The sequence below is a fragment of the Hyperoodon ampullatus genome (genome assembly GCF_949752795.1).
Source record: "Hyperoodon ampullatus genome assembly, chromosome: 3".
Classification (NCBI taxonomy): domain Eukaryota; kingdom Metazoa; phylum Chordata; class Mammalia; order Artiodactyla; family Ziphiidae; genus Hyperoodon; species Hyperoodon ampullatus.
In genome coordinates, this window is record NC_136916.1 from 30,220,511 (window position 1) to 30,245,637 (window position 25,127).

The 25,127-nt window shown below is 51.3% G+C and overlaps 1 protein-coding gene across 3 annotated transcripts in view; it reads right to left on the bottom strand.

Moving 5' to 3' along the window:
- Positions 1 to 25,127, bottom strand: part of PCSK6 (proprotein convertase subtilisin/kexin type 6) — a gene marked incomplete at both ends in the record, with an annotated part of 192,995 nt that overhangs the window by 129,684 nt on the left and 38,184 nt on the right. For all 3 annotated transcript variants that reach the window (XM_079700188.1, XM_079700187.1, XM_079700186.1), the window contains one exon: positions 13,844 to 13,948. In XM_079700188.1, coding sequence (XP_079556314.1) covers positions 13,844 to 13,948 — 105 coding nt within the window. The remainder of the gene's footprint in view (positions 1 to 13,843; positions 13,949 to 25,127) is intronic.

Consider the following 25,127-nt stretch of genomic DNA (forward strand, 5'->3'; position numbering starts at 1 on the left):
AGCCTCGACCTACCCACGTGGTCCTGAGGGAGGAGGACAGCCTCATTCACATCTAAGGGTGACGACTGATCTCAAGGCATTGTTGGTCACCAGGACAAAATGCTTAGAAAGAAATATCACAGCCTGTCCCCCCACCAATGTGGCTTGTCTACAAAACACCAGTAGATCAGCTTCCTGAGAAATGCTGCAAAGAGCTCAAAAACCATTTGGATTAGGCACTAAAACAAGCCCAGGCCCAAGTCCTGGATCATTTATAGTTGCCACTGATAGATACTTCCATGGAAAATAAAACTGTACAGTGAGATATTTTGCTCATAACACCCTCTGATGGCATTTTGCAACCTCCTCATATATTACTGCCTAAACCAGAAAGCTTTTACTCAGTGTCAAAAACCTAAGACTGTATTTCCTAACCTGCTAGGCAACCTGTTGTAAAGTACAGTGGTAGGCAAGCCACTGACAGCTCCAAGCTCCTGGGATGCTCCCGTCCACCTTGCCTGGCTGACTCACTACCCATCTTACCAGCACCAGCGCCTTCCAACTGTGGTTGGAAGAGCTCAGCTCTTGCCACGCACCATGCTTTACTTCCTGTCACAGAGGAGGTGAACCCTCCTCTTCCAAGCCTGAGTAGGTGACTCACCCAAATCAGGCAGGTGACATGGGAAAGCATGTTGCCAGAAGTCGCAAAACAATCCCCTAGTGGGATAAAAGAGTGAGGGCACCTGGCCTCCAATCGTTCCTGGGCTCTGGGTAAGAACCCAACTTAACACACAGTTCTGAGGGTGGGCTGTGATGGCCCAGGGCCCGTGGCAGAGCTGGAGGCTCTCCTTGTGGCGTGGTCCCGGGGCAGCCTTCTCCCCTGAGACAGGTCATTGTAAGACTCTGAGAGACAGCCAGGCACTGTAGGCCAATGGAACTGGATATAACAAATTACTCGCCAGGTCTGTGGAGATGGATTCACAGGTGACCTCCCAGTCACAGAGGCTGACTCAGCCAACAGTCACTTGGTCAGAGCCTGCTCCCCATCTCGTTTCTCCAGGCTCCAGCCACTGCCTTGCTTCTCACCCAACTCCAGGAAAGGGCGGGGGCTCCTGGATCCCATCATCCTGGCATTTTCCAGATTTGCCCTGATTTCTCTGGAGAGCACGGCCCCCGTGGTCCCTTATTCGCTCACCAAAGCTGCACTAAGTCTCACTGTGTGTCCCGTGCTAGGTTCTAGGAACATGAGTATGAGCGTAAATACCACTGGTTCCCATCCAGGACCAAGGCCCCCGTCCCACCCTCCAGCTCAGACCCAGAGCTCTGCTTCAGGGGCCCCTCAGGTTGGAACCCAGAGCCAGCTGGCCTCTCCGGGAAGGTCAGGGGTGCCGATGGCACCAAGTGCAAATCCAAGTGCCTGAAAGTTTAGCTTTCCCAAAGGGTACCCTCATCATGAACAGTGATGCTCTTTATGACAAAGGAACACACAGTTCAGGATCCCTAAGGACGTGTCACTTGTGGAATTGATTCTTCCACAGAGCTCGCAAACAAAGGGTGAGCTGCAACTGACCAATCACAAGTACTGAAATTGAAACTGTGATTTTAAAACTTCCAACTAACAAAAGCCCAAGACCAGATGGCTTCACAGGCGAATTCTATCATTTAGAGAAGAGTTAACACCTATCCTTCTGAAGCTATTCCAAAAAACTGCAGAGGAAGGAATACAAGCGGTGAGCTGGTGGTGATGGGGAGAGTCAGGCTGGGAGGGGGCCTGACTGTGATGTTCTTCCTGTGATTATCTCTATGAGGAAAAGCAACCTGAGATGCTCCGAAGAATTGGCAGTACTCTCCCTCCCCTAAGAGGGCTAGTGCAAAAGGAAAGTCGTCATATTTTGCTGGCAGTCTGCCCGGCTGTCACTTTACACTGTAGCTTCGTTCGTGCTCTGCCCATCAGATCCCTCAGAACTCCTAGAGGAGGTGTTCAGACCTTCTCTTGGTGAAAAAGGCAGGGGACAGACAGTGGTACACACTGTCTGCCTTTCAAGGCCATAGGAATATACTTGGAAGGTAAGTCCTAAACCCAGGTAAGCCTGCAAATGAGTAGGCCTGGGGCACATTAAAATACACATTGTGACTAAGCGTGTACGGTAAGAGCTGAGCTCTTACCGTGGGTCCCCAGCCTTCTTAGGAAGAGAACCAATCGCTCTGCAAAGCCTTCAGGTCACTGGAGTGAAGGAAGGGGAAATATCGCTGAGAAGAAAGGCCCTGCTCATTCCACATCACTCTCTTTAGGTTTTGTAGAGAGTTGACTGGTGGCCTCCCAAAAGGTACATTCACCCAGAACCAGTGAATGTGGCCTCCCTTGGGAAAAGGGTCTTTGCACATGTAATTAAGTTAAGGCTCTGGCGATGTGGTCATTCAGTGACAAGTGTCCTTACAAAGGACAGGCAAAGGGAGGTTGAGACACAGGAGGAGGAGGCCTTATGAAGACAGATTCCACAAGCTGAGGAGCATGTGGAACCACCAGGAGCTGGAAGAGGCAAGGAAGGATGCTCCCTGAGAGCCCTCGGAGGGACCACTGCCCTGCCGACACCTTAGCTTCAGACCTGTGGACTCCAGACTGTGAGACAACGCATCTCTGTTGTTTTAAGCCACCCAGTTGTTGGTCATTTGTTACAGCCGCCCTGGGAGACTGATACAGGTTTAAATCACAGCCTTGATCAGGGCCGAGATTTTAAATGTTTGAGAATCCATGAGGCTGTCCTGCTAAACGGAGGATCCGGAGGCCCCCAGAGGATGGGCTGAGGCTGCAGGAAAAGCACTGGGGCAGGGGTGGGACTCAAGGCAGCAGCTCTTACCCCAAATTTTATTTTTTAAAATTATTTCGTGCAGGATCTTCGCTGTGACATGTGGGATCTTTTTAGTTGCGGCATGCGAACTCTTAGTTGCAGCATGTGGGATCTAGTTCCCTGGCCAGGGATCAAACCTGGGCCGCCTGCATTGGGAACGTGTAGTCTTAGCCACAGGACCACCAGGGAAGTCCCCCCAGTATCTGAAAAACCAGAACAGAATGGCCGTCCCGGTGTACCCAGCGGTGCCACCTCTAGCTGGCAGCCCCACCCACACAAGCCTGCAGTCCCCACCCTAACGGCTCTCCCCTGCACATCTCAGGGCCCTGGACACCTCTCCCCGCCGTTCTCTGAAACTAAAGCTGCCCCAAAGTGGGTCCTGCCCCCTATACCCAGGTCCCTCTCACCCTCCTGATTCTCCTAACTCATCAGCACTAAAGCCCACCTGTCCCCCAAGTCAGAACAAAGCTGGGATCCTCTCCAACACGAGTGTCACAGATTCCATCTCCTCAAGGGGTCAGGATCCCATCCCCAAGATTCACCATGGCAACGATCCCCTGGCATCTGGACGGTCATGTGACTCTTAGGGTGTCCCCGCCCCATGACCGATGCACGATGCGGCCTGACCCCCAACCAGGGCCCCCTCCAGCCCCGCCTCTCGCCCCTCCTGGCACCCCCCCGCCTGCAGGCCTCTCACAGTGCCCCTTCACTGGGCCAACTTACTTGTGTTCCACTTTTTTTTTTTTTTTTTTTTTGTGGTATGCGGGCCTCTCACTGTTGTGGCCTCTCCCGTTGCGGAGCACAGGCTCCGGATGCGCAGGCTCAGCAGCCATGGCTCACGGGCCCAGCCGCTCCGCGGCATATGGGATCCTCCCAGACCGGGGCACGAACCCGTATCCCCTGCATCGGCAGGCGGACTCTCAACCACTGCGCCACCAGGGATGTGTTCCACTTTAACCATCCCCACCCTGGCATCTTTCCCTGACACCCAGGGAGGCCAGGGTGGCCCCCCAGGCTCCTGTGCCCCCACAGGTGTGTGCTTGGTGACGCTGCCTCCACCCCAGGACATGGACATCAGCTGTTCAGAAGCCCATTTTCCCCCAGAGGGACGGATGCGTCTCAGTCACGATTGTTTCTCCAGCTCTCAGCCAACACCTGCCTGTAACAGGGACCTGCTCGGCAAGATCTGTTGGACTAAAGTCCTGTCCTCTTTCTTCCTGAAAAGGCAAATTGAAAGCTGACGCTGCAAAGTTAGGTGTGTCTCTGCCAGGGGCGAAGGCCTTTCCTGACCTGACTTGTCCGGCATGGACCGCAGCTGTGGTCGGATGTGTCCAGGGTCGGTGTGACTACCCTCTGCCCCCCACCGGCCTGTGCAGACAACGTGGGCTGTGTTTCACTCACCACTATACTTTTGTGTGCCAGGCGATGCACAGTATACAGTAGGAGTTCACTAAATGCTCCCTGAACGAAGGAATGAAGTTAAATGAATACACTTCAGGTATCAAATATGTTATAACCACGGTCAGACTTTCAGAAACACTTTGGAGTAGACAGTGCGACTGGGTCTTCATGACCCCCAGGTGATCTGCGTGGACTTTTTGTGGAAGATCAGTGATTTTGGACAAGAGCAAGGTTTGCCACCTGCAACCCCAGCTCAACACAGAGTATCTCTCCTGGGCAAACTTCTATAAACCTGTATAAAGTGTCTTGACTTCTTCAAAGTCATATTTTGAAGGTGGGACTTCACTCTGACCCTCTTCCTTTCATCCATTTTCTGTATGTTTCCCGTTAAACATTCTTTTTTTTTTTTTTTTTTTTTTTTTTGCGGTACGCGGGCCTCTCACTGTTGTGGCCTCTCCCGTTGCAGAACACAGGCTCCAGACACACAGGCTCAGCGGCCATGGCTCACGGGCCCAGCAGCTCCGCGGCATGTGGGATCTTCCCAGACCGGAGCACGAACCCGCGTCCCCTGCATTGGCAGGCGGACTCTCAATGACTGCGCCACCAGGGAAGCCCCCGTTAAACATTCTTGTCACAAAGACTTTATCATCTTCTCATGATGAGGTGAAGAGCAACGCTTTCTTTTGGAGGCAACGCTTCCTCCAGCTTTCTTCTTGAGAAGTCAAATTAAAATTCACTATCTGTTGAATGTCGCTCTGTAGATAAGAGGAGGTAAACTTAAAAGATGCTAGAGGGACTTCCCTGGTGGTGCAGTGGATAAGACTCCACGCTCCCAATGCAGGGGGCCCAGGTTCAATCCTGACCAGGGAACTGGATCCCATTTCTAAGAGTTTGCATGCCACAACTAAGGAGCCCTGGAGCCTCAACTAAGGAGCCCACTTGCCGCAACTAAGACCTGGTACAACCAAATAAATAAATAAATAAATAAATTTAAAAAAATAGAATGTTAAAAAACTATTCCCTTAAAAATCTTTATGTTTTAAAAAAAAAAAAAAGATGCTTAGAAAGAAGTCATGTAAACAAGCAGGATCCCAATCAGAGCTGCCGGTTGTACAGCTGTCCGAGCGTCATCTAGGCAGGTGCGCCTTGGGCAGCCCCAGCCGCATCCTCTTCCTGGGGCCACGGGCACACTGCCAGAACAGAAGGCAGCCTGGCACATCAGTCCTGGGTTCAACAAGTGCAAAAGGGGGTTGCTGTCACGTTATTTTCAAGTTTCCTCCTATGAGCCAATGCCACCAGAGAGAGCATGAATGACCCCTGCGTTCCACCCAAAGCCACCACACGCTTACGCTCTGCCTTAAAGCCGTCAACCTCTAACGGGCTCCACCAGGCTCGGGAAGCCCCAGGGCATCTTTAGGAGCTGGTAGGTCCTAGAAGGGGCTCCAGAGGCTTTGCTCTGAGAGGGAGCTAAGGCAACAAAGGCTGTTCTCCGAGATCCTCGTCCCCATACCCTCCAGGTCTCCACCGGTGTGAGGGCAAGAGCAGTGTGTTCTATTTAGGGTTCGTGTTCATGCACAGCTGTGTCCAGGGCAAGGGAGACAGCTCTGGCCAGCTTTCCCTTTTCTTTTTCCCTTATCTTCATCAAAGGGAAGGACATCTCATTCTGTCACTGTGGAAGGACAGGGATTCCCTCCACCGTTTGCTGTGACAGAGCCAGCCCTGCCTGCAGATCAGGGCAAATCCTTGGAAGATGTCAGAGGCCAGACCCCCAAGTGTCCAGGGGTCCCCAGACCCTCAGGCCTCTTCCAGGAGAGAACAGTGCAGCGGGAGCATGGGGGAAGGTCAACCTTTGACCCCATCCTCTGTGCCTCAGCCTCCAGCTGAGGGAGGGGCCGAAACAGCCCATTTCTGTGACCCCTGCACTCAGCAGCCTGGACCTTTACATCTCAAGTCCCGTCAACACCGATTGCTCTCAACGCCTGTCCCAACACGTGTTGGGTCAACTTTCCACCAGCTGAAGAGCAGTGAGAAGTTAACTCACCAAGTGAGGATTCAAAGAAAGGAAAATAATCCTCCCTGACAAGTGCGCGCCACCTTACAGTGTGCAAGGTGGTCCTTCTCTCAGGACAGGCAATGGTTCAGGCACGTAGGAGCTGAGTGGTAGCCACGCTGGGGACTTCCTGCCTGGGGCCCAGAGATCCTAGAGGATGGAAGGGCAGGCTTACGTCCCAGGAACCCCCAGAAGCTGGATGCAGAGCAGCGTAGATGTGAGCACATGACTTCTTTTCTCCTCTGGAGAGAGAGAACGTCCACAACTTCCATCAGCTTTGCAGAGGGGCCTGTGATTCCGACATGGTTAAGAAGCATGGGACTCAGCCGGGCTCGTGGAGGTGGCAAGTGGATTGGGGTCCGACTCCATACGAGGATTGATACTCCCACGCTTATCTTCCTGGGGCACAGGGCACCAGCCCCACAAGCGAGTGATGGTTAAACAGCCTTGTTAGATCATGTCTCAGGGAGACACTCGAGCCCTCCTGAGGGTACCACCTGGGGTGGGGAGGAGATGCCGGGTTGCTATGGAAATCCGTAAGCCAGGGCAGTAGAAGAGGCAGAGGAGAAGGAAGACGAACCCAAAATCTAAAAGCTGATCTAACTCAGCCTAGAAGACCTCCCCCTCCTCCTCCCACATCACAGAGGCAAGCGGGGACCCAGGCCTGTTCCCCCTTCCTCAACAGGCCACCTCTCGAATTCGTTCCATCCAAGCTGAACTACACGGGCCAAAAGGTGACCACTTACAGCTGGTGAGAGCTGGCACCACTCCTCCTGCTAATACTGGGAAACATGAATGGACTTCGGGAAACCGAGGCTCTGACGGGAAGCACCCCGTCCCCGAGGATCACCTGCCTCCACTCACACAGGACGGACAGGCGGCCGAAGGAGCCCTGCTCCCCACGGTCACCAGCCAGACGCTGGTCAGCACACTGCCCGGCTGGGCCCATGTCCGTCGTTCTGCAGCCTGATGAATTCAAGCCCTCTTCAGGGCTCTTGTCACAATTTAACCAGGGCCACAAGACACTTCTAAAGTCCTTTAGGTAAAAAGAAGTTGATGAGCAAATGGTAACAGATACAACTTGCTACGTGAACCTACTCCCTGAAAACTGAGGTCTGTTTCAATAAACACCGACTAAGGGCTTCCCTGGTGGCGCAGTGGTTGAGGGTCCGCCTGCCGATGCAGGGGACGCGGGTTCGTGCCCCGGTCCGGGAGGATCCCGCGTGCCGCAGAGCGGCTGGGCCCGTGGGCCATGGCCGCTGGGCCTGCGCGTCCGGAGCCTGTGCTCCTCAACGGGAGAGGCCACAACAGTGAGAGGCCCGCGTACCGCAAAAAAAAAAAAAATAAATAAAAAAAAAAAAAATAAAAATAAACACCGACTAAGGGTCCGTCGTCTGCTATTTACTGGGTAGCCTGCCGGACCTGGAGTGAAAGCAAGTGAGGACGGCCCTGGCCCTGGAGAATGTGACACCCCCCAGCACAAGGCGGACTGTGTGCGTCTCACCCCGAGCTCCCCCCGCCCCCCATCCCCCTGCCTCTCACGGCTTCTGCCCGGCCTCGCGCTCCAGGCCTCCTGGAACCACCTGCAGCTCCCACCAGCCGTGTCCCTGGTCCCTGTCATTACTGGATCCCCAGCAAATGAAACCCCTCCTCGCTCCCACCTGGGCCTGCGGTCCTGGCGCTGTCTCCAAGGCGGCCAGGAAACAGACGTTACAGGAACAAAGTGGGGGCCCGAGAGCCGATGGATGGGCTCCTTACTGCCCTCATGGCGCTGGGAACCTCAGGGAGGGGGACGCCCACGTGACCACTAAACCCTTTAAGACGGTGCGTCCCCTGCAGCAACGGGCAGCTGCGAACACGGCCAGACGCACTCTGCCCTGTCACTTCCGTGCTGGGACAAGATCTGAACAGCCACGACCCCTCCACTCCTGGAGTCCCTGGGGAAGGCAGATGCTGAGGGGACCTCGCAGACCCAGAGCGCTGACATCCAACCACTAGGAGCAGCCGCTGAGCCAGCTCCCGGTGGTGGGGATGCACAGGCCAAGACCAGAGAGAGACACAGGGGTAGCCAGTATGTGCCAAGGCTGTGCAGGGGGAAAGGGCAAATGTCATCCGATGAGGATCTTAAAGGCCAGCGTGGCGGGGGTCCAGGGGCCACAGGGAGGCCAGACCAAGGGGGACCTGGGCAGGACATTCCCAGGGGCGGTGGCACCATGACAGGCATGTTTCATAGGCTCCCTCGGGACAGTGGAGAGCAGACTGGTGTTGGTCAAGGATGCTCACAGCTGGCCAGTGAGAGGGGCCGTGCAGCGTCCAGGGGCCAGAGGACAGGCCTGGGGCACGGGCTGCATGGGTGGTGGACGGAGGGTGGGGGAACAGGCATGGGGGAGGGGCGGCTTCTCTGTGAGACAGAGGTGCGGTCAGGGATGGTCACTCGGCTTTGGGATGCGGTGACTTTGAGACATCTTAGAGGCATCTAAGTGGAAGCGTCAAGCCTGCCGGTGGAATCATAAAGCACCATCTTTTAAAGCCTATTTGAAAATCCTAACTGCTTACCAACTGGTAGCGTCCAGTTCACTAGACCCAGCAGGGCTGTGCTGAAACGTGAATAGACAGCTGAAGCCCTGCTGTCCCCAGGCGGGTGAACCTGTCGGGCCCCATGTGGCAGCCCACCCTCCCCCCAGCCCATCTAGCAGTTCATCAACCCCCAGATCAATGTGGTCACTTCCTGTCTATGTGCTGGTATTTGCCAGGAACTTTTTGTTTGTTTGCACTCCAAATGGCTCTAGCACACAAGACTGTCAGATAAAATTCCCTCTGTGGTTAATGGAAAGATCTGCTTAAACGTTGCATCACTGCTGGAAAAAAAAAAAACTGAGCTCTGATTAGACTCTGGGGCAAAGTCCCATCCTACAAAACAGAATGCCCACTCCGGCCCTGGAAATCATTTTCCAGCTCCTGAGCGTTGAAGGACTGAAACAAAGCGTCAACCCGAAGCCTCCCACCACCCCGGAAGGAGCCACCGAGGGCCCCCCTAATAACATCTTTATCCTCCCATTTCCGTCATCCATCTGGCTGAGCACGCAAGGGAAGGGCTGAACCAGAGTCATCATTCTAAAATGTAAGGGTTGGAAGATGCAGCAGCAATGTTGAACTATAAGCCAGCTTGGAACGTAATCAGAACAAGTAATTTTTAAAAAATTTGGGAGCCCTTACAGCTATTGGCTGGTGCTTCAGTAACATCCACCCTTCTCCCGACTTTTGGCAAAAGAACAAGTTAAAAACAAATGCCCTCAGTTGGCTTAAATGACAGCCCTTGGAAAAACCCAGTGACTGATACTGCACCCTGAGAACAGTTGGGCTGTTCTCCCAAGGAGAGGGCTGGTCCACAAACCCCTTCGAGCAAAATGGCCCTTTCCAAAGGTAGTTAAATACATCAAGTAAAGGTGATTAAGAATGGAAGGAAAACAACCGCAGGATGCTGGTACGAGATCGGAGCAAAGAGATGCTTAATAAATGTGTGTGCACGTGTGGCTGAAGTCTTAAATCTTCCCTCCTGCTTGTGTGTTGTTTCCGTTTTGTTCAACAAATGTACACTCTATCAGCTTTCACGCGAAGTAGGGTGGGTTGTAAATTCCACCACTTATCAAAGCAATTTTATACAATAGGGACTGGAGCTAATTAAAATAAAGTACCATCTGCATTCGATTGAGCTTTATCCTAAGCCCTATAACATTCATCTCCAGTTTGGTCATTCAAACACGATGGCAACTGCATTCCAATGACTCTGAATAATATTAAATCATCTTCTCCCTTTCTCAATAATATTAATTACACGACTCTCCAATCGAGAAGGTGACACAAAAACGCTTTGCTCATGTGGGAAAATGTCCTGGTGCTGCAGGACAAGATAACACTAAACACTTTTGTAAAATAGCTAATTTTACCCAATATTTCACTGGAACGACTAGGTAGAGTAAATATTAGAGTGACAGCTAATTGATTTGGTTTGCATTAAAACTAGAATGATTTAAACAGAGGCATTTCAGTTACAATTCGGAATTTGTATTCGGAATTGGGTTCGGATGTCTATGTGCGTTCCCTGGGGCTAAGCATTTAATTAGAACTGTAGGAAACAATCAGCCAATCACGTGGGAGTTGCAGGCTGTGCTGGAATGTGAGGGCTGTTTACCTTTTCTCTCTTTCCTCTTTATTGGCAGGATGGTCTGATAGCGGCCCTGCCAGGAGCTTATTAAGAAGCTCTGTACAAAAGGGATTTTTATTTGAAAAACTTAACTGCCATAGCCTTTGGAAGTCTCTCCTTCCTTCTCTTTCCTTCAAGGACACAGCTGATGACCAGAATACCCTGCCCTCAGACCCAGACTGAATGCAGTACTTTGAACCCACCCACAATGCCCAAGTCCATCATCTCAGATGCCTTGGAGGAGGCTGGCTGGGGCCCGCCCGGAATTCTCCTCAGCCGCCTCCTGCCGTCTGACGCTCGCTCGGGCTGCAGTGTCCTGCTCCGCTGGTGCTGACAGAGAGGAGACCCGCTGGGCGGGCATCTCTGCATCCCCTGGGGCACAGGGCCTCACACCCAGCAGGTGCATAATTAATACTTTTGGAAGGAAGGATGGAGGAGTTGAGTTGAATACCTTTACGAGTTTTAAAATTTAGTCACTAAAAAAGAGTGGGGGCCCCCTAAAACACAGATTATGTCTAACTAATAGAAATAGTTCTAACAATTGAGAAACAGCTTCATCCTCCAAAATCCCTCAGGAAATGAGACAGGCTGGGACCTGGGACCTGGGACCCTTTGCTGCAGTACTCGCACCTGGACAAACGTCTCCTCAAGCAACAAAATACAAAGAAACTATAAGGGACTAAAAAAGTAACTGCATGCGTGTACAGTTTGGGCAATTTATGGACAGCAAGATACAAAAAGACCAAAAACCCAACTGCCACTTCTGAAGAGCGGGGAGCAAAAGCAGGGGATCAGAAGCAAAAGCAGGGGATCAGAAGCAAAAGCAGAGGATCAGGAGCAAACGCAGGGTACTGCGTATGCCCCCTGCACTCACCACCACCTAAGCCACCCCTCTGGCCCCAATTCTGGACACACCCCCTACCCTCACCCCATATAAGGAACAGGCTCAGCCCCCATCAGGGAGCTAGCAAGGGCACCTGCTGTTTGTTCCCGCTCCCCTCTGCTGCAGCGGGGCCCCAGTAAAGCCTTACCTGAATTTCTTGTCTGGCCTTTTATCCATTTCTTTTGATTAAGGAGGGTAAGAACCCTGGTCAGTGACAGAAGGGGGACCAAGAAACCCACTGTCCCATCCTCTTCTCATTGCACATCTCTACAGGGCTGGGGTGGGGGCAGGGGCTCCTCCATGCAAACAGAGCGCCCCTCACTGTGACTCCCTCTGTGGGAACAATAACTCTGAAGGCTTCGGACAGAGGACAAGTATGCCGTCCTCACAAGACAGATCACTGCTTGCTCAAGAGAAACTGTGGAGGGCACTGCAGCAACTCCCTTCCTAGCTTAGAAACGTCTCCGCACTCTGACAGGTGACTGGCCACTGAGAACCTCAGCCCCCCACCCCGCCTCCCCCGACCCCACAGCCACATAGAACCCACATGTCTTTGGTGACGGGCTGGGCACTCTGCACTCAGCTCTACGGTGATTCGGGTCTGCTCGCCCTTCTCCAGTGGCCCCATCCTGTGGGAATTAGCTACTACCACCTGGCTTTGCTTCCGAGAGGAAAAAAAAATACACCAGCCCCTTTGAAAAGCGCTCCCTCAAGCTCCATGGCATGAACACATAGGGGTATAAACAGAGCCCCAAACGGTCAGGTGGGAGGATGCACGTAAGCTGCCTGAGCACGTACTAATCCCTCCATAAACATTAAATTCCTGGGACTTCCCTGGTGGTCCAGTGGGTAAGACTCAGTGCTCCCAATGCAGGGGGCCCGGGTTCGATCCCTGGTCAGGGAACTAGATCCTGCGTGCATGCCTAAACTAAGAGTTTGCATGCCGCAAGTAAGAGTCGCATGCTGCAAATAAGAAGTCCACGTGCTGCAACTAAAAGATCCAGCATGCCGCAACTAAGACCTGATGCAGCATGCATCCATGCATAAATAAATACTTAATTAAACAAACAAACAAAACAAAAACATTAAATTCCTTTCCCTGCTATGAAGGAAGAATGGGATTAGCACAATATTTGCTATCTATCTCCTTCAGTCTGTCCACCCACCCACACTTCAATCCATCCATCCTTCTACCCACCTATAAAATGAACTCAGAACCATACACTACATGTCTACTTTGTCAGAGCCCAACTGCACGAATTAGTTTCACAGGGACCACTTCCTCATGTTCTTAAAACCAGACCACCACAAGGTCATGTCCTGGAGAAATGTTTTAGGTGCAGTTCTCAGGGATACACCATCTCTCCCACTACCCCCAGCTCCGCCAACACAAAAGTATCCACGATTATCAGTATCCATGATTATCAGTGGGGTGGCTTGGGACAACACCAAGGCCAATTTCCCCAAGGAAACGTTATTATCCAGTTCTCTGGGGATCACTGAAGGAGTGCCATGTGCCAGCTTGGGAGCCCAAGTGAACATTTCACACATTGCTTTTGAGAGAAGGTGATTTCCATGTTCTAAAACTACGATTTACCAATGGCCTCATTTCTTTGTTGGGGCTGCTACTGCTTCTCACTTGAACTTCACTGTCCCTCATAGCGCTCAATGCCCTGTGACATATCACATATTCTTCTATAGACTGTCAGCCCCACCATCCACTCTGACAGCCCTGCTGTGGAGACACCGTGACACGTAGCAGGTATTCCAAAATCACCTGGTGAATGAATGAAGTCATCAAAGGCTCACTTGACCATCTGACAATTTTAATCTTACCAAGTATCTGTTGATTGATATTTGTCAAATATGAATCTAAAATCTATGCAGAAAGTATAATTAACCACCCAATAAATATGAACTATACTAAAAATGTCAGCCTCTTTTCAAATTACATTTGTTTTCATCTCAGAGATCACAGGAATTTTTAAGGAAAAAAGAGTTATATTTACTGCCCAGGTTTTTAAGTTCATGGTAACCATTAAGATATGTGTTATGACAATCACAAAAACATCCACTTGTCCAAATTCTAATTTCATTATTAAAATGCTAGCTTGAATTGCATAGCCTTTATGGGTAAGATTCACATATTTATCTCTTCTGACTACTGTATATTTTGTTGATTTTTAAAGATTAAAAATTTTAGATCTATAGTCATTTGACTGTTACTTCAAACTGAAGTCAAGAATTTAAATTCCCAAGTCTCCCAAGGAACCCAAATATCTGGAGCCTTTAGATGGTCTGATATGTAGCTGCACATCTGTCTTGTTTTATTCCAAGTGGATATGGAAAACGAAAGGCTATCTAGAATCCCATTAAAATCCAGACTCAGGCATTTTCAGAACCACAGACCCAAACAATAAGCAAACAATACCCTAGGCCCTAAAAAAGCATCCTGCACAGGGAGCAGAGATTTGTACCTGGGGGTCCATCCTGAGGAAGGTGTGAGGGCCTCTGCTACTCAAGGTTGATCTTTTAAAGGTTTTGCTATGATAAAAGTGGTAGTAATCTTCCAGGTTTCCGATCTGCAAAACAAGAAGCAGGATATCACCAGTCAATACAGTCTTACAAAATCCTGCATCCCATAAACATCTCCCCTTTCCTCTGAGAGGCTCGTCCAGCTCCCAAAGGAAACATACCCTTCATTACACTTCCCCACTCAAGTCTCTGGCAGACTCAGCATCTGTGAACGTGAAGGTCGATTCAGAGACTCCTTTTGGATAAACAACACTAGGTAGTATTTTCCGATGAAGCACACACTCCCCAAATCTTGCGATGAGGTCATATCATTTAAAGTTTGTATTATCTTGGCCAAGTTTTTTTAGACATGAATTAATGATCATTTAGGGTCAAGCATCCGTGAAGTAGCTAAGTTAGTGTCAAGTCAGGTCTACACCAAAATATTCATTTATCAACAAACTCCATCCTTTCCACCCCATGGGTAAACTGAAATATCTAAGAATGAACATTCACTCTCAAGTGCAACAAGGGAGCCAAGGCAAACACTCGGCCTCATCTGCTTGGGGATTGCGGAAAGGTCAGCTGAGAACATCCAAGCCCCCAGGGTGCCCCAGTTTTCTGCCAGCAGTGGTTTGTCAGGACAGATTTCAGCCTGAGGCCTGGAGGGGACGTAGAAGAGCGGTGAATGTGGCCTTCTGATGGGCTGCTCCCGCTGGCCACGCCCCACAGCACCGACTTGCTCTCGAGTCTCACGACCCTGGAGCATCAGGACACTGTTCTCAGAAGACCCGCTTCTCGTTCTAACTTCCACTGGTTGTTGAAAACAGCTGGTTGGTCACCATCCTTGACAGCAGAGCTTTCTAACTGAAGAGGAGAGCTTTCTGACCGAATACTATACAGACTCTCACGCTGCCCTTCTCAGGCTAAACCATCCTAGTTTCTTTTCCAGCGTCTGATTAAAGAGTGAATTTAGGGCTTCCCTGGTGGCGCAGTGGTTGAGAGTCCGCCTGCCGCTGCAGGGGACACGGGTTCGTGCCCCGGTCCGGGAAGATCCCACATGCCGCGGAGCGGCTGGGCCCATGAGCCATGGCCGCTGAGCCTGCGCGTCCGGAGCCTGTGCTCCGCAACGGGAGAGGCCACAACAGTGAGAGGCCCGCGTACCGCAAAAAAAAAAAAAAAAAAAGAGTGCATTTAGGGTGAATTGTCCTCTAGAGCAGTTAGATGTCGTGATGATGAGCCTAGGCTTCCAGTCAGATAGACCTAATCCAAGCCCTGCCCACTCCCTTCACCGCCAATGATCATGTGATCTCAGGCAAGATTCACCTCCTGCAAATCTCAACTCCTCACGTGTAAAATGGGGATAAAACTACTTACCCCATGCAGTTGTTTAAGTAGGACTAATGTCCACCCAATTCACCAAGACCTTCTACTCACAGACATTGCATCTGCTACAAGACGTCCCCAGCAGAGTGGACCGGCCCAGGCAGAGACCTGGAGGGACGTGGAGGTTCTGAGTGGCCATTTCCACATCTTTCCACAAGAAGATCAAGCAATTATCTACAGAGAGAGCCCACTTTACTATATCCTTCAGCCCTCATTGCCAGAAAGCCTGGCAGTCTGGATGCATCCTGTTCTTGAGTTTCTAGAGACACCCACGTGTCCTTGAAATAAAGAACGTCCTTGTTCACTTAAGCTTGCTCCAGGGTGTTTCTGTCGCTTACAAGCACAGAACAGTGAATACCATGATCGTCATGAGGGTAAGCAGGTATCATGTGTATAGTGCCTAGTTTAGTGCCTTGAACCTAGTGGGTGTTCAAGAAATCCTGGCCGTACTGAGAGCTGGGATTCTCTCTCTGGCTCTTCTCCAAGGCTCCTTCAATCCTTCACTGGGTCTAGGACAGACCTCAACTCAACCATTCCTGCTGGGTGACCTGGGCTTCAGACCCTCCAAGAGTCTTAGTTTCCTTGTGAGAAAACTAACTACTACTTTTAAGGGTTGCTCCAAGACTCTCTCTATATATATATGTACAGAGTCAGGTACAGCTCTTTATATATAAAGAGCCAGCGGAGTGCCCAGCAGGTAGTAAGTGCTCTATATATAGTTTTCTTTAAGTATGATTCTCAGTTCATTTTCTACCTCAAGACACTGTTCTACCATCATAAGCCTCATTATTTCTGCCCTATTTTGCACAAAAGCACTTTTTTTTCTCCTTCTACAGTTAACTGCTCACTTCTTCAACAAAGTTAATTGTTATGTATGTCAAAGGGCTCCTCCTAGAACAAGCCAGAGCTGTTATTTAGCAATAATGGAGTCTTAACTTAACAGTAATGTTTAATCAGCATGTTTGCTTATAAGCTGCTACCTTCCCTGGGAGATGTTTCACAACTTTTGGTCTTTTAACTCCAGGCATTCAAGTCAATTTCCACTCAGGGACACAGAGAAACTAAGAGTTGAATCAAATTTGCTGGCAAGGGGATGGATTAATTGAAGAGCTGCTGACCCTAAGCAGACCCATGTCAGGGTAGCCCTGGAAGCCATTCAGGGCAGCACCTGGCCTCAGAGCAGCCAAGCCTCTCTTCAAAGGCCAGTCCCAAGGCCATCCAGGCCTCTGCCTCTGCCCCTATCCAGCCACATCCTGAGCAATGGCTCAGAGGGTGTGAGCTGACGGGAGTCATTCTCTTTGAGTAATTCAAGGGAAGAACAGATGGTTCTCACGGTCCTGACCCGGCCAACTGCCCCTGAGGGCAGCAATGGCCAATGCCACATCTGTTTGGAAGCTTATATACAGCGCAGCATGGAGGCTGAGGGTCTGGGTTAGGGTTAGGATCTGGGGAGGGTTAGGGTCTGGGTTAGGGTTAGGATCTGGGGAGGGTTAGGGTCTGGGTTAGGGTTAGGTTAGGGTTAGGATCTGGGGAGGGTGAGGGTCTGGGTTAGGGTTAGGATCTGGGGAGGGTTAAGGTCTGGGTTAGGGTTAGGATCTGGGGAGGGTTAGGGTCTGGGTTAGGGTTAGGTTAGGGTTAGGATCTGGGGAGGCTGAGGGTCTGGGTTAGGGTTAGGATCTGGGGAGGGTTAGGGTCTGGGTTAGGGTTAGGATCTGGGGAGGGGGAGGGTCTGGGTTAGGGTTAGGATCTGGGGAGGGTTAGGGTCTGGGTTAGGGTTAGGATCTGGGGAGGGTGAGGGTCTGGGTTCGGGTTAGGTGCAGGGGAGAAGGGGACGCCAGCCAAGGCCCCCCTCCTTCCCAGCTGCAGGAAAAGCTGGAATCTGACTCAGGAAAAAAGGGGAGGGAGTTGGGTCACTGGCTGTTCGGGAATCTGGAAGCGGCCCTCCAGATCCCCCTGAGATTCTGTGCACCTCCATCCACCCTCTGCCCCTCCAGAAGCCGGGGTGAAAGCATGGGGAGAGACACCTTCCTTCCTTGAAACCAAAGATTTGAATGTCAGGCAAACACAGGCCTGACAGGGCACGGGACAGAAAGGGCTGCCTGACGCTGGAATGACTGCAAGGGTAGGAAAAGAAAGGAAGGAGGAAGACAGGGCCCAGATGCTCAGGAGGGAATCCAGATACTGTGAGAGGCCTGGGCACCCTCTGCAGCTTGGATGAACATGATATCCCGAAGCCTGTGGCTACACTGTGTGGTTATCAAGTACTAACTCATTCAGAGCAGTGGTGGGCAGACGATGGCCCATGGGCCAAATCTGGTCTATGTTCTGTTTTTTTACATTAAGTTTTAAAATTGTGGTAAAACAGACATAACACTTATGATTGTAACAATGTTTAAGTGTATAGTTCAGGGGCACTGGGCACATTCGCTCCGTCATGTAACCGTCACCACCTTCACCTCCGGAATCTTTTCATCTTCCCAAACTGAAACTCTGTCCCCGTTAAACACGAGCTTCCCCTCCCCCTCTCCCAGCCCAGGGCACCCACCATCTGCTTTTTATTTCTGTGAATCTGACAACTCTAGCTGTCTCAGCAGGATCATTTGCCCTTTTGTGACTGGCTTGTTTCCCTTAACGTGATGTCCTGGAGGTTCACCCATGCTGTAGCAGGTGTCAGAATTTCCTTCCTTTTTCAGGCTGAATCACATTCCATTGTGTGTACAAGTCACAGGTCGTTTATCTGTTCATCCACTGATGGGCACTTGGGTTGCCTCTACTTTTTGACTATTGTGAATCATGCTGCTCTGAGCACGGGTAGGCAAGTATCAGTCTATGACCCTGCATTCCATTCTTTTGGACATACACACAACTCCTGTTTTTATAAATAAAGCTTTACTGGGGCACAGCCACCAGCGTTCACTTACCTCCTGCCCACAACTGCTCTCATACTGTGATGCCAGAGTTGAGTGGTGGCTACAGAGACCCTCTGGCCCCCACGCCTAGAACATGTCACAGGTGGACTTTACAGAAAATGTCTGCCAACTTGCGATTTCTAGCATTTGTTGCTGAGTGTGTCTAGGGAGTCCACCAAAGTCTCTGAGGTTGGACATGGTTTCTCTAAGGGCTGGGGACCACCAGTCCACACACCGAGGGGCTCTGCTTAAAAACACAAGTGCAGCTGCAATGCCAGCGCCTTCAGCATCTTACCTAGTCACTGAGCTGCCCTTTCTCCAAGCACCATCCTTGTCTGATGCCCCCCGGGTCACTCCTGTCTGTTTGACTCACGCTGCGCTGCCTTCTGCCCAGCTCTCCCCATGGCATCAGGCCTGGGTCAGGAATATAAGGTTTCCGAGACGGGCAGAAGGTTGGAAAGGATCAAGGGATGGCAGAGCAGGAGGCGGGGGCCCTGACTGCAAGTGGGACACAGCCCAGCTTGGATGACGTGGCATTTACGACACAGCCATTTCCTGCCCCGTCCCCCTTCCCCACCCTGTCACCTCCCCCACCACAGCCGTGTCAACCCCAGGTATGCCCTCCCCACTTGGGAGCTGCCCCTTGAGCTCTCCGGGTGCCTTCATGAGATAAGAGGACAGGAGGGCAGGTAACTCTGGGGACGTGGCCACTGGCTTGGTTAAACACGAGGGACAGCTAACTGTCCTCTGGCCTCACAGACAGGGGTGGGGGGAGGAACCACAGAGATGACCCCATTTTACAGATGGGAAGACTGAGGCCCAGGGGGTTAAGCCCAACGTTACCCTCAGGGGCTCCCAATTCCTGAGCCAACTCTCCCCATTGTGCCCACAGACAAACAGGTGATGACATCTTACACCGAATGACAAACAGCTACACAGTAAGGGCTTAGGACTATTGCTACACTTTTGGTGCAGCTTCAGGGTCAAACTGACAAGAGTTGGAAGCAGAAGAATAGACAAAAAGGTGGGGTTGGCAAAAAGACGTCTTAAATTCGGGGTAATCCCCTAAGAAAGAAAACATTCTAAACTAACACACCATTGTAAAGCAATTATACTCCAATAAAGATGTTAAAAAAAAAAAAGCAAGCATTCTTATTTTTACTTGGCATCTGTATTGACGTTAAAGTAGGCACTCGTCCTGGCTCGGCAGCCCTGGCCATCCTGGGTGCTGTCCCTTGGCCTGGCCTTGCTGTGCTCCCCTGGCCACCACGCCCATGCTCTGGGCACTGCTTCCGCAGCCAGCGCCTAAGCAACCTGCTCCGTCAATACGGGGGCGGCGGTTGCAACAGAACCCTGCTGCCTGAGGGCCCTGGCAGCCTCCTCTTCCTCCTCCGGAGCACGGAATAGAAGCTCTTCTCCGCCCTCCCAGGCTGCCTGCCAGTCCTGCTCAGCACTGAACCCCCAAAACCTCAATCTGTTCTTCCTCAATGAATCTGATCTCCGATCTGAGAGGTGTTTTTTGTTGTGTTTTTCGGGCGGGGGTGGTGGGAGGGGAGTGTCGGTCACGACATAAAATTTCCATAAATGCTTTTTCTCTTTCGTATCCTTCATATTTTCACAATGCGTTAATTAGAGTCATTCTCTCAGCCTGCCACCACAGAAAATGAACAATCCGCTGAGTCTGTGATGCTCCCATCTCTTCACTCGACACTGATATGTAATTATACACATTAGCTGATAAAACTGGTAACATCATTAGAACATCATTAAAAACCTTACTAACAGTTCTCAGCCAGAACACTGGAAGAAATGAGATCAAAGAACCCATAGTGAGGAGAGCTGGATGTGGTTCCTCTCTAACAGATTCCTCTGTTACAGGGGTCCCCAACCCCCAGGCCTGTTAGGAGCCGGGCCCCACAGAAGTAGGTGAGCGGCAGGCGAGCGAGCGAAGCTTCCTCTGCCGCTCCCCATCACTCGCATTACCGCCGGAACCAACCCCACCCCCCGCCCCCGTCCGTGGAAAAGTTGTCTTCCATGAAACCGGTCCCTGGTGCCAGAAAGGTTGGAGACCTCTGCTCTTTTAGACACTTAAAAAAAAAAAAAACAGGACTTCCCTGCTGGCGCAGTGGATAGGACTCCAAGCTCCCAATGCAGGGGGCCCAGGTTCGATCCCTGGTCAGGGAACCAGGTATCACATGCATGCCACAACTAGGGAGCCCACCTGTCACAACTAAGACCCATTGCAACCAAATATATAAATAAATATTATAAATAAATAAATAAAAAGAATTTTTTAAAAACCTAGTCATATATGCACTCGGTACAAAATCTGGACGGTAAACAGGGTATAGAGTTATAGGGAACAGCAAGTCCCCCTCCTCCTTTTCCCAGCCACTAAGGTCCCCGACTTTTGCTGGGGGCTCCTGGTTCATAATAAGAACAGCACCCAGGCCACAAGCTGAGAGTTTAGATGCATTAACTTGATTCTTGCAACAACTTTACGAGGTAGGTGCCAAGAGCACCCTCATCTTGCAGACGGGGAAACAGAGGCACCACTTAACAGAGTGGTTAAGTGACTCGCTCAACACCCCCCGTCCCGACGCAGCACAGTCAGGAGGTGAACCATCACCCCTCTGCCTCTCGACACACCTGCAGCATCACTGCCATGGGGATCCCGCTCATCTCAGTCTGGTCCCCGGCAGCAGTTCGGTCACACACAGCCCAGTGCCTCACGGGGCTCACGTTCCTTCCTTCCAGTACAGGAATCAGGACAGACACTATTACGGTCCACGCACACATCTGTTGCACTGTGTCTGTGTGGGAGTGTGTGTGTGGATGGATGGGCATGGAAATGCGTGTGTCTGTGTATTTATGTATGTACGTATGTATATAGATGTATGACTGCATGTATGTGCACACAGATGTGTGTGAGTATATATACACATATGTTGTGTATTCAGATTTGTGTGTATATTTATGTTTGTGTGTATATAGTTGTGTGTGTTTATGCAAGATTCACACATAAATGGCCCTGAGATGCAACCAGGCAAGTCTTTGGTTTTCCCACAGCCCTCACATCCGAGTGGACCTCCAGGGCCACTGCAGGTCACCCTAATTCAGAACCTCTGAATCTGAGGCTTGGAGCAAACCTGTTGTGGGCCAGACCTGCCCCCCAGATGGAGGTTCTGGTTCTAGAGGTCTGGACCACCACTGGGCACGTGGATTCTGAAACCCATCCCCAGGAGACGCTGAGCTGCAGCCGAGGATCGTGTCAAACCCCGAGGACGGCCCTTTCCAGAAGGCCCCTACCCTCCTCCCCTTCCTGCCTGGCACTTCCCCACTGGTCCTGCCTGGGGCCCCGAGCACGCTGTGCTGGAAAGGCTGAGTCCTCCCTGTTCTCGGCAGACCACCTGGGGTGAGACGACCCCAGCCACGACCAGAGCATCCATCCTTAGATCAACACCATCTTGCTGCCCTCACCTCCACACAGATCCGTTCCTCCTCCCGAGGAATCCCTCGTCTTGGTGAAGGCACCACCATCCTCCGCGTGCATCCAGTCATCAAACCCTCTGAAAGCGACCTCTTGAATGGTTCTTGAGCCTGGCTGCTCCCCACTGACCCCGCTCCAGTGCAGGCAGCACCACCGCCCTGCCTGGACCAGGGCAGGGCACTGCTGGCCTCCTAGTCTCCATCACACTGCCATTGCCATGCCAGCTCTGACCCCTCTAGGGGCATGAAGCCCGAGCCCTTCACGGGGCACACGAATGTCTCCACAACCAGGCCAGGCCAGCTCTCCGGCACAGGCCTGGCCTCACCTGCCTCACCTTCTGTTCTCCAGCGACCCTGCTGTGTTTGAGGGACCCTCGCATGCTCTTTCACACCCCCGAGCCTGCTCATGCAGGACACCTCACACCAACAAGTCCACCTCCCACTCTGATTTGAACCATCACCTCAGCTGTCACTGCCTCCAGGAAGCCCTCGTGGACCTCCCAGGCCCAGGTCTGCCTACATGTACCCATCACAGCTTATCCTCCCTCCCTCCCTCCCTCCACACTAAGCTCCTCAAAGGCAGAAACTGTCATCTGTATAATCCTCAGGCCCTGGCAGCGTCTGGTGCACAGCAGGAACTCAAGAAATGTTTGGTGAAATGAACAGACCTTGAGTGACACCGGAAGGACACGTCTTCCCCTGTCCACCTACATAGGGTTGTCCAATTCAGCTGTGACCAATACCCCAGGCCTCCCAGCTGTTTTGCCTTTGGGCTCTCTCTAGCCCCCCTCCCAGGACAGTCCTGAGGCTGTGGAGGCAGGCCGACCACCCATCAGCTGTGTGGCCTGGGCGGGGCCCGAGCCGGCCCCTCTGACGTCCAGTTGCAGGGACACGGGGCTGAGCGAGGCCGGCGGTGCAGGGCTCTGCACTCCCTCCAAGTGGCCGGCTGTGGAGAGGAAGCATCTCAGGGACCACAGGTGGGGAGGAGCGTAAACAGCTTGCAGAGCCCAGCAAGGAAGGGGCAAAAGCCAAGTGTGATGGGGGAGAGGCCTGGGCTGGGGGTGTTTACAGGAAGAGCCTCTCTTGTCCCGTTTTTTTCCTGTCAGTGTGAGTACAGCCAGCTTCAAATCACCTCCCTACTTATACAGGGCAGGTGTGAGGTAGGAGGGATCCGTGGGTGCTGCCAGCTGGGGCGCACCCTGCCTTCCTGGAGGAAAAGAAGATGACTTGGTGTTTTTTGCAGAGCCTCAGGAACAGAGGAGGAGGACCTCATCTAATTTATCACGTTTGCTTTGCAGCAAAGTCACTAATGAGCATGCGGATCCACCCCAAATGACATCTGATGGTTCCAAAGGTCCACCCGCCCACTCAGGCCTCCGATGGACGTGACCTCAGATGCAGGTGCAATGCTGTAAGCCCTCGGGTCAGCAAGCTGGCTTTTGGGCGGGTGGGGGGGGATGGCCAAGCACATACTTTGGTCAGTCCACGGGGATGCCACCCACCTCCCCAGGCCAGCACAGTGGCATCTGCCTCAGGGGAACACCTGATAAGTCACAAAGTGTCACAATTCAAGGTCTCAGAAGCCAGTGGGCTGCAGATGAGGCTTCTGACTTTGCAAAAAAGTATTCACTTTATCACTCCCATAGCCTGGCCCTGGATGGAAACAGATGTCCTGAGCCCTGCTGCTCACAGCCACAGTGGGCCAGCTTCCGGAGCTCCTGGTCTGCAGGGCCTGTGTCTTCAAGGGCCCCGGCTCTTGGAGGAGAGTCTATGTTTGAAAGTGACAGGCGTCACTTTCAAACAGAGTTCAGTTATATAATGTTATTCATCCCAGTGGGTCTGCTTAAGAAAAACATAACTAATTAGAGCCTATAAAAACCTACACACCAAATTAATTCGGCCTTGCGCTGGTGACTTCCACCTTTAGAAAGTTATAAATATAGATGGCCACTGAACCTATATTTAACCAGCACTGAGTTACTTGGTATTTATAATTAAGGAAGTCCAGAGAGAGAGAATGGACATTTTGTTGTTACTTTCAAAAGCATTTTTAAAAAATCCTGCTTCCTATTTCGGTCACAGATACACACAGCAACATTCTGTTACTACAGTAATTACAATTCTGACCCAAGTTAAGGTTATTACACAATTTCCTAGTCTCCTCAGATTGCTTTCTTCAACATGTATCCACCCAAAGAGTGCAATTAAGCTGCTCAACTTCCTACAAATTCCTGAAAAATCATTTTTACTTAGCAGACTGCATTTTCTCTTCCCTGAAGTCACCAAGCCAAATTGTCTAGCTTCAGGTGAGAACAGTTAATGTATACATCTGGCCTCAACCTATACCTTTAATATTCACAAACAGACGTCTGAAAAACTCTACAACCTTTTTGAAGCTCTTCATTTCAAACCATTTACTGGTTAAAGGTTTCTTTATGGCTGTCCGGAATTAGTCGTTTTGCCACATTTCTAAGCCATCACCCATGTGGCTGATTTGATGGTGAGAGTGAGTTCACCCCATGTGTCCCCGCTGCCTACTAACCGCTCTGCAATGTGTTTGGTCTCCAGTGGGGAGAGGTACCCTCGACGCCCACAGGGCCCAGGCAGGGACCCCACGACCGGGAGGTGATGGGTGGGTAAAGAGTCAGGAACTCAGTACTGCTGGATCTCTGGAAATCTTCCAGAGAAGCCAACGTTCAGATCCTACATGAGCTCTCGCAAGTTTTTAATATTACATTGGCAACTAATTCTAAAATGTTAACACCCCTGTGAGGCCTGCCTAAAACAAACCTGTGGGCTGCAAGCAGCCCGTGGTCCTTGCGACGGGGGATCTAGACATTTGGTCTGGACTTTCCCCACTCTAGGAGGCCTGCTGTTGACTTTTTTCCTGCTGAGTATGAAAGACATAGGGGGAGAGCCTTATCTTCAGAAACTCTCATCTGGAAAATTAGCCAGGGAAGAGACAGTCTGGGACAGACATGCCCAGATTTGCTCTTAGCAAAGAGCATCTCTGCTTGTGAGTGGAGCAAAAGATGTCCATGACCTTCAGCACAATGGCCACGCATAGCACACTTTGGGGGGCCAGCAATGCCGGGGATCCCCTGAGCACCCAAGGAAACTGGGGAGGGCCCATCTGGGTCCTACCAGCCCCCTCCCAGGCTCCCTAGAAAGAAGGGCCAGTGCTGGGCTGCAATTTGGGGCAACTTGACTAAGGCAGGTCAGGAGGCTACAAGGTATGAAAAAAAGAGAAAAAAAAGATTTTTAGGGACTCCCCTGGTGGTCCAGTGGTTAGGGCTCCATGCTTTCACTGCAGGGGCACAGGTTCAATCCCTGGTTGGGGAACTAAGATCCCACATGCTGTGTGGCACGGCTAAAAAAAAGACTTTTGTCCTTATGAAAAAAAATGTTTAAAATTCAAGCTTTAATATCAAAAACTCTCATTTGAGAGGAGTTATGCTAAGGG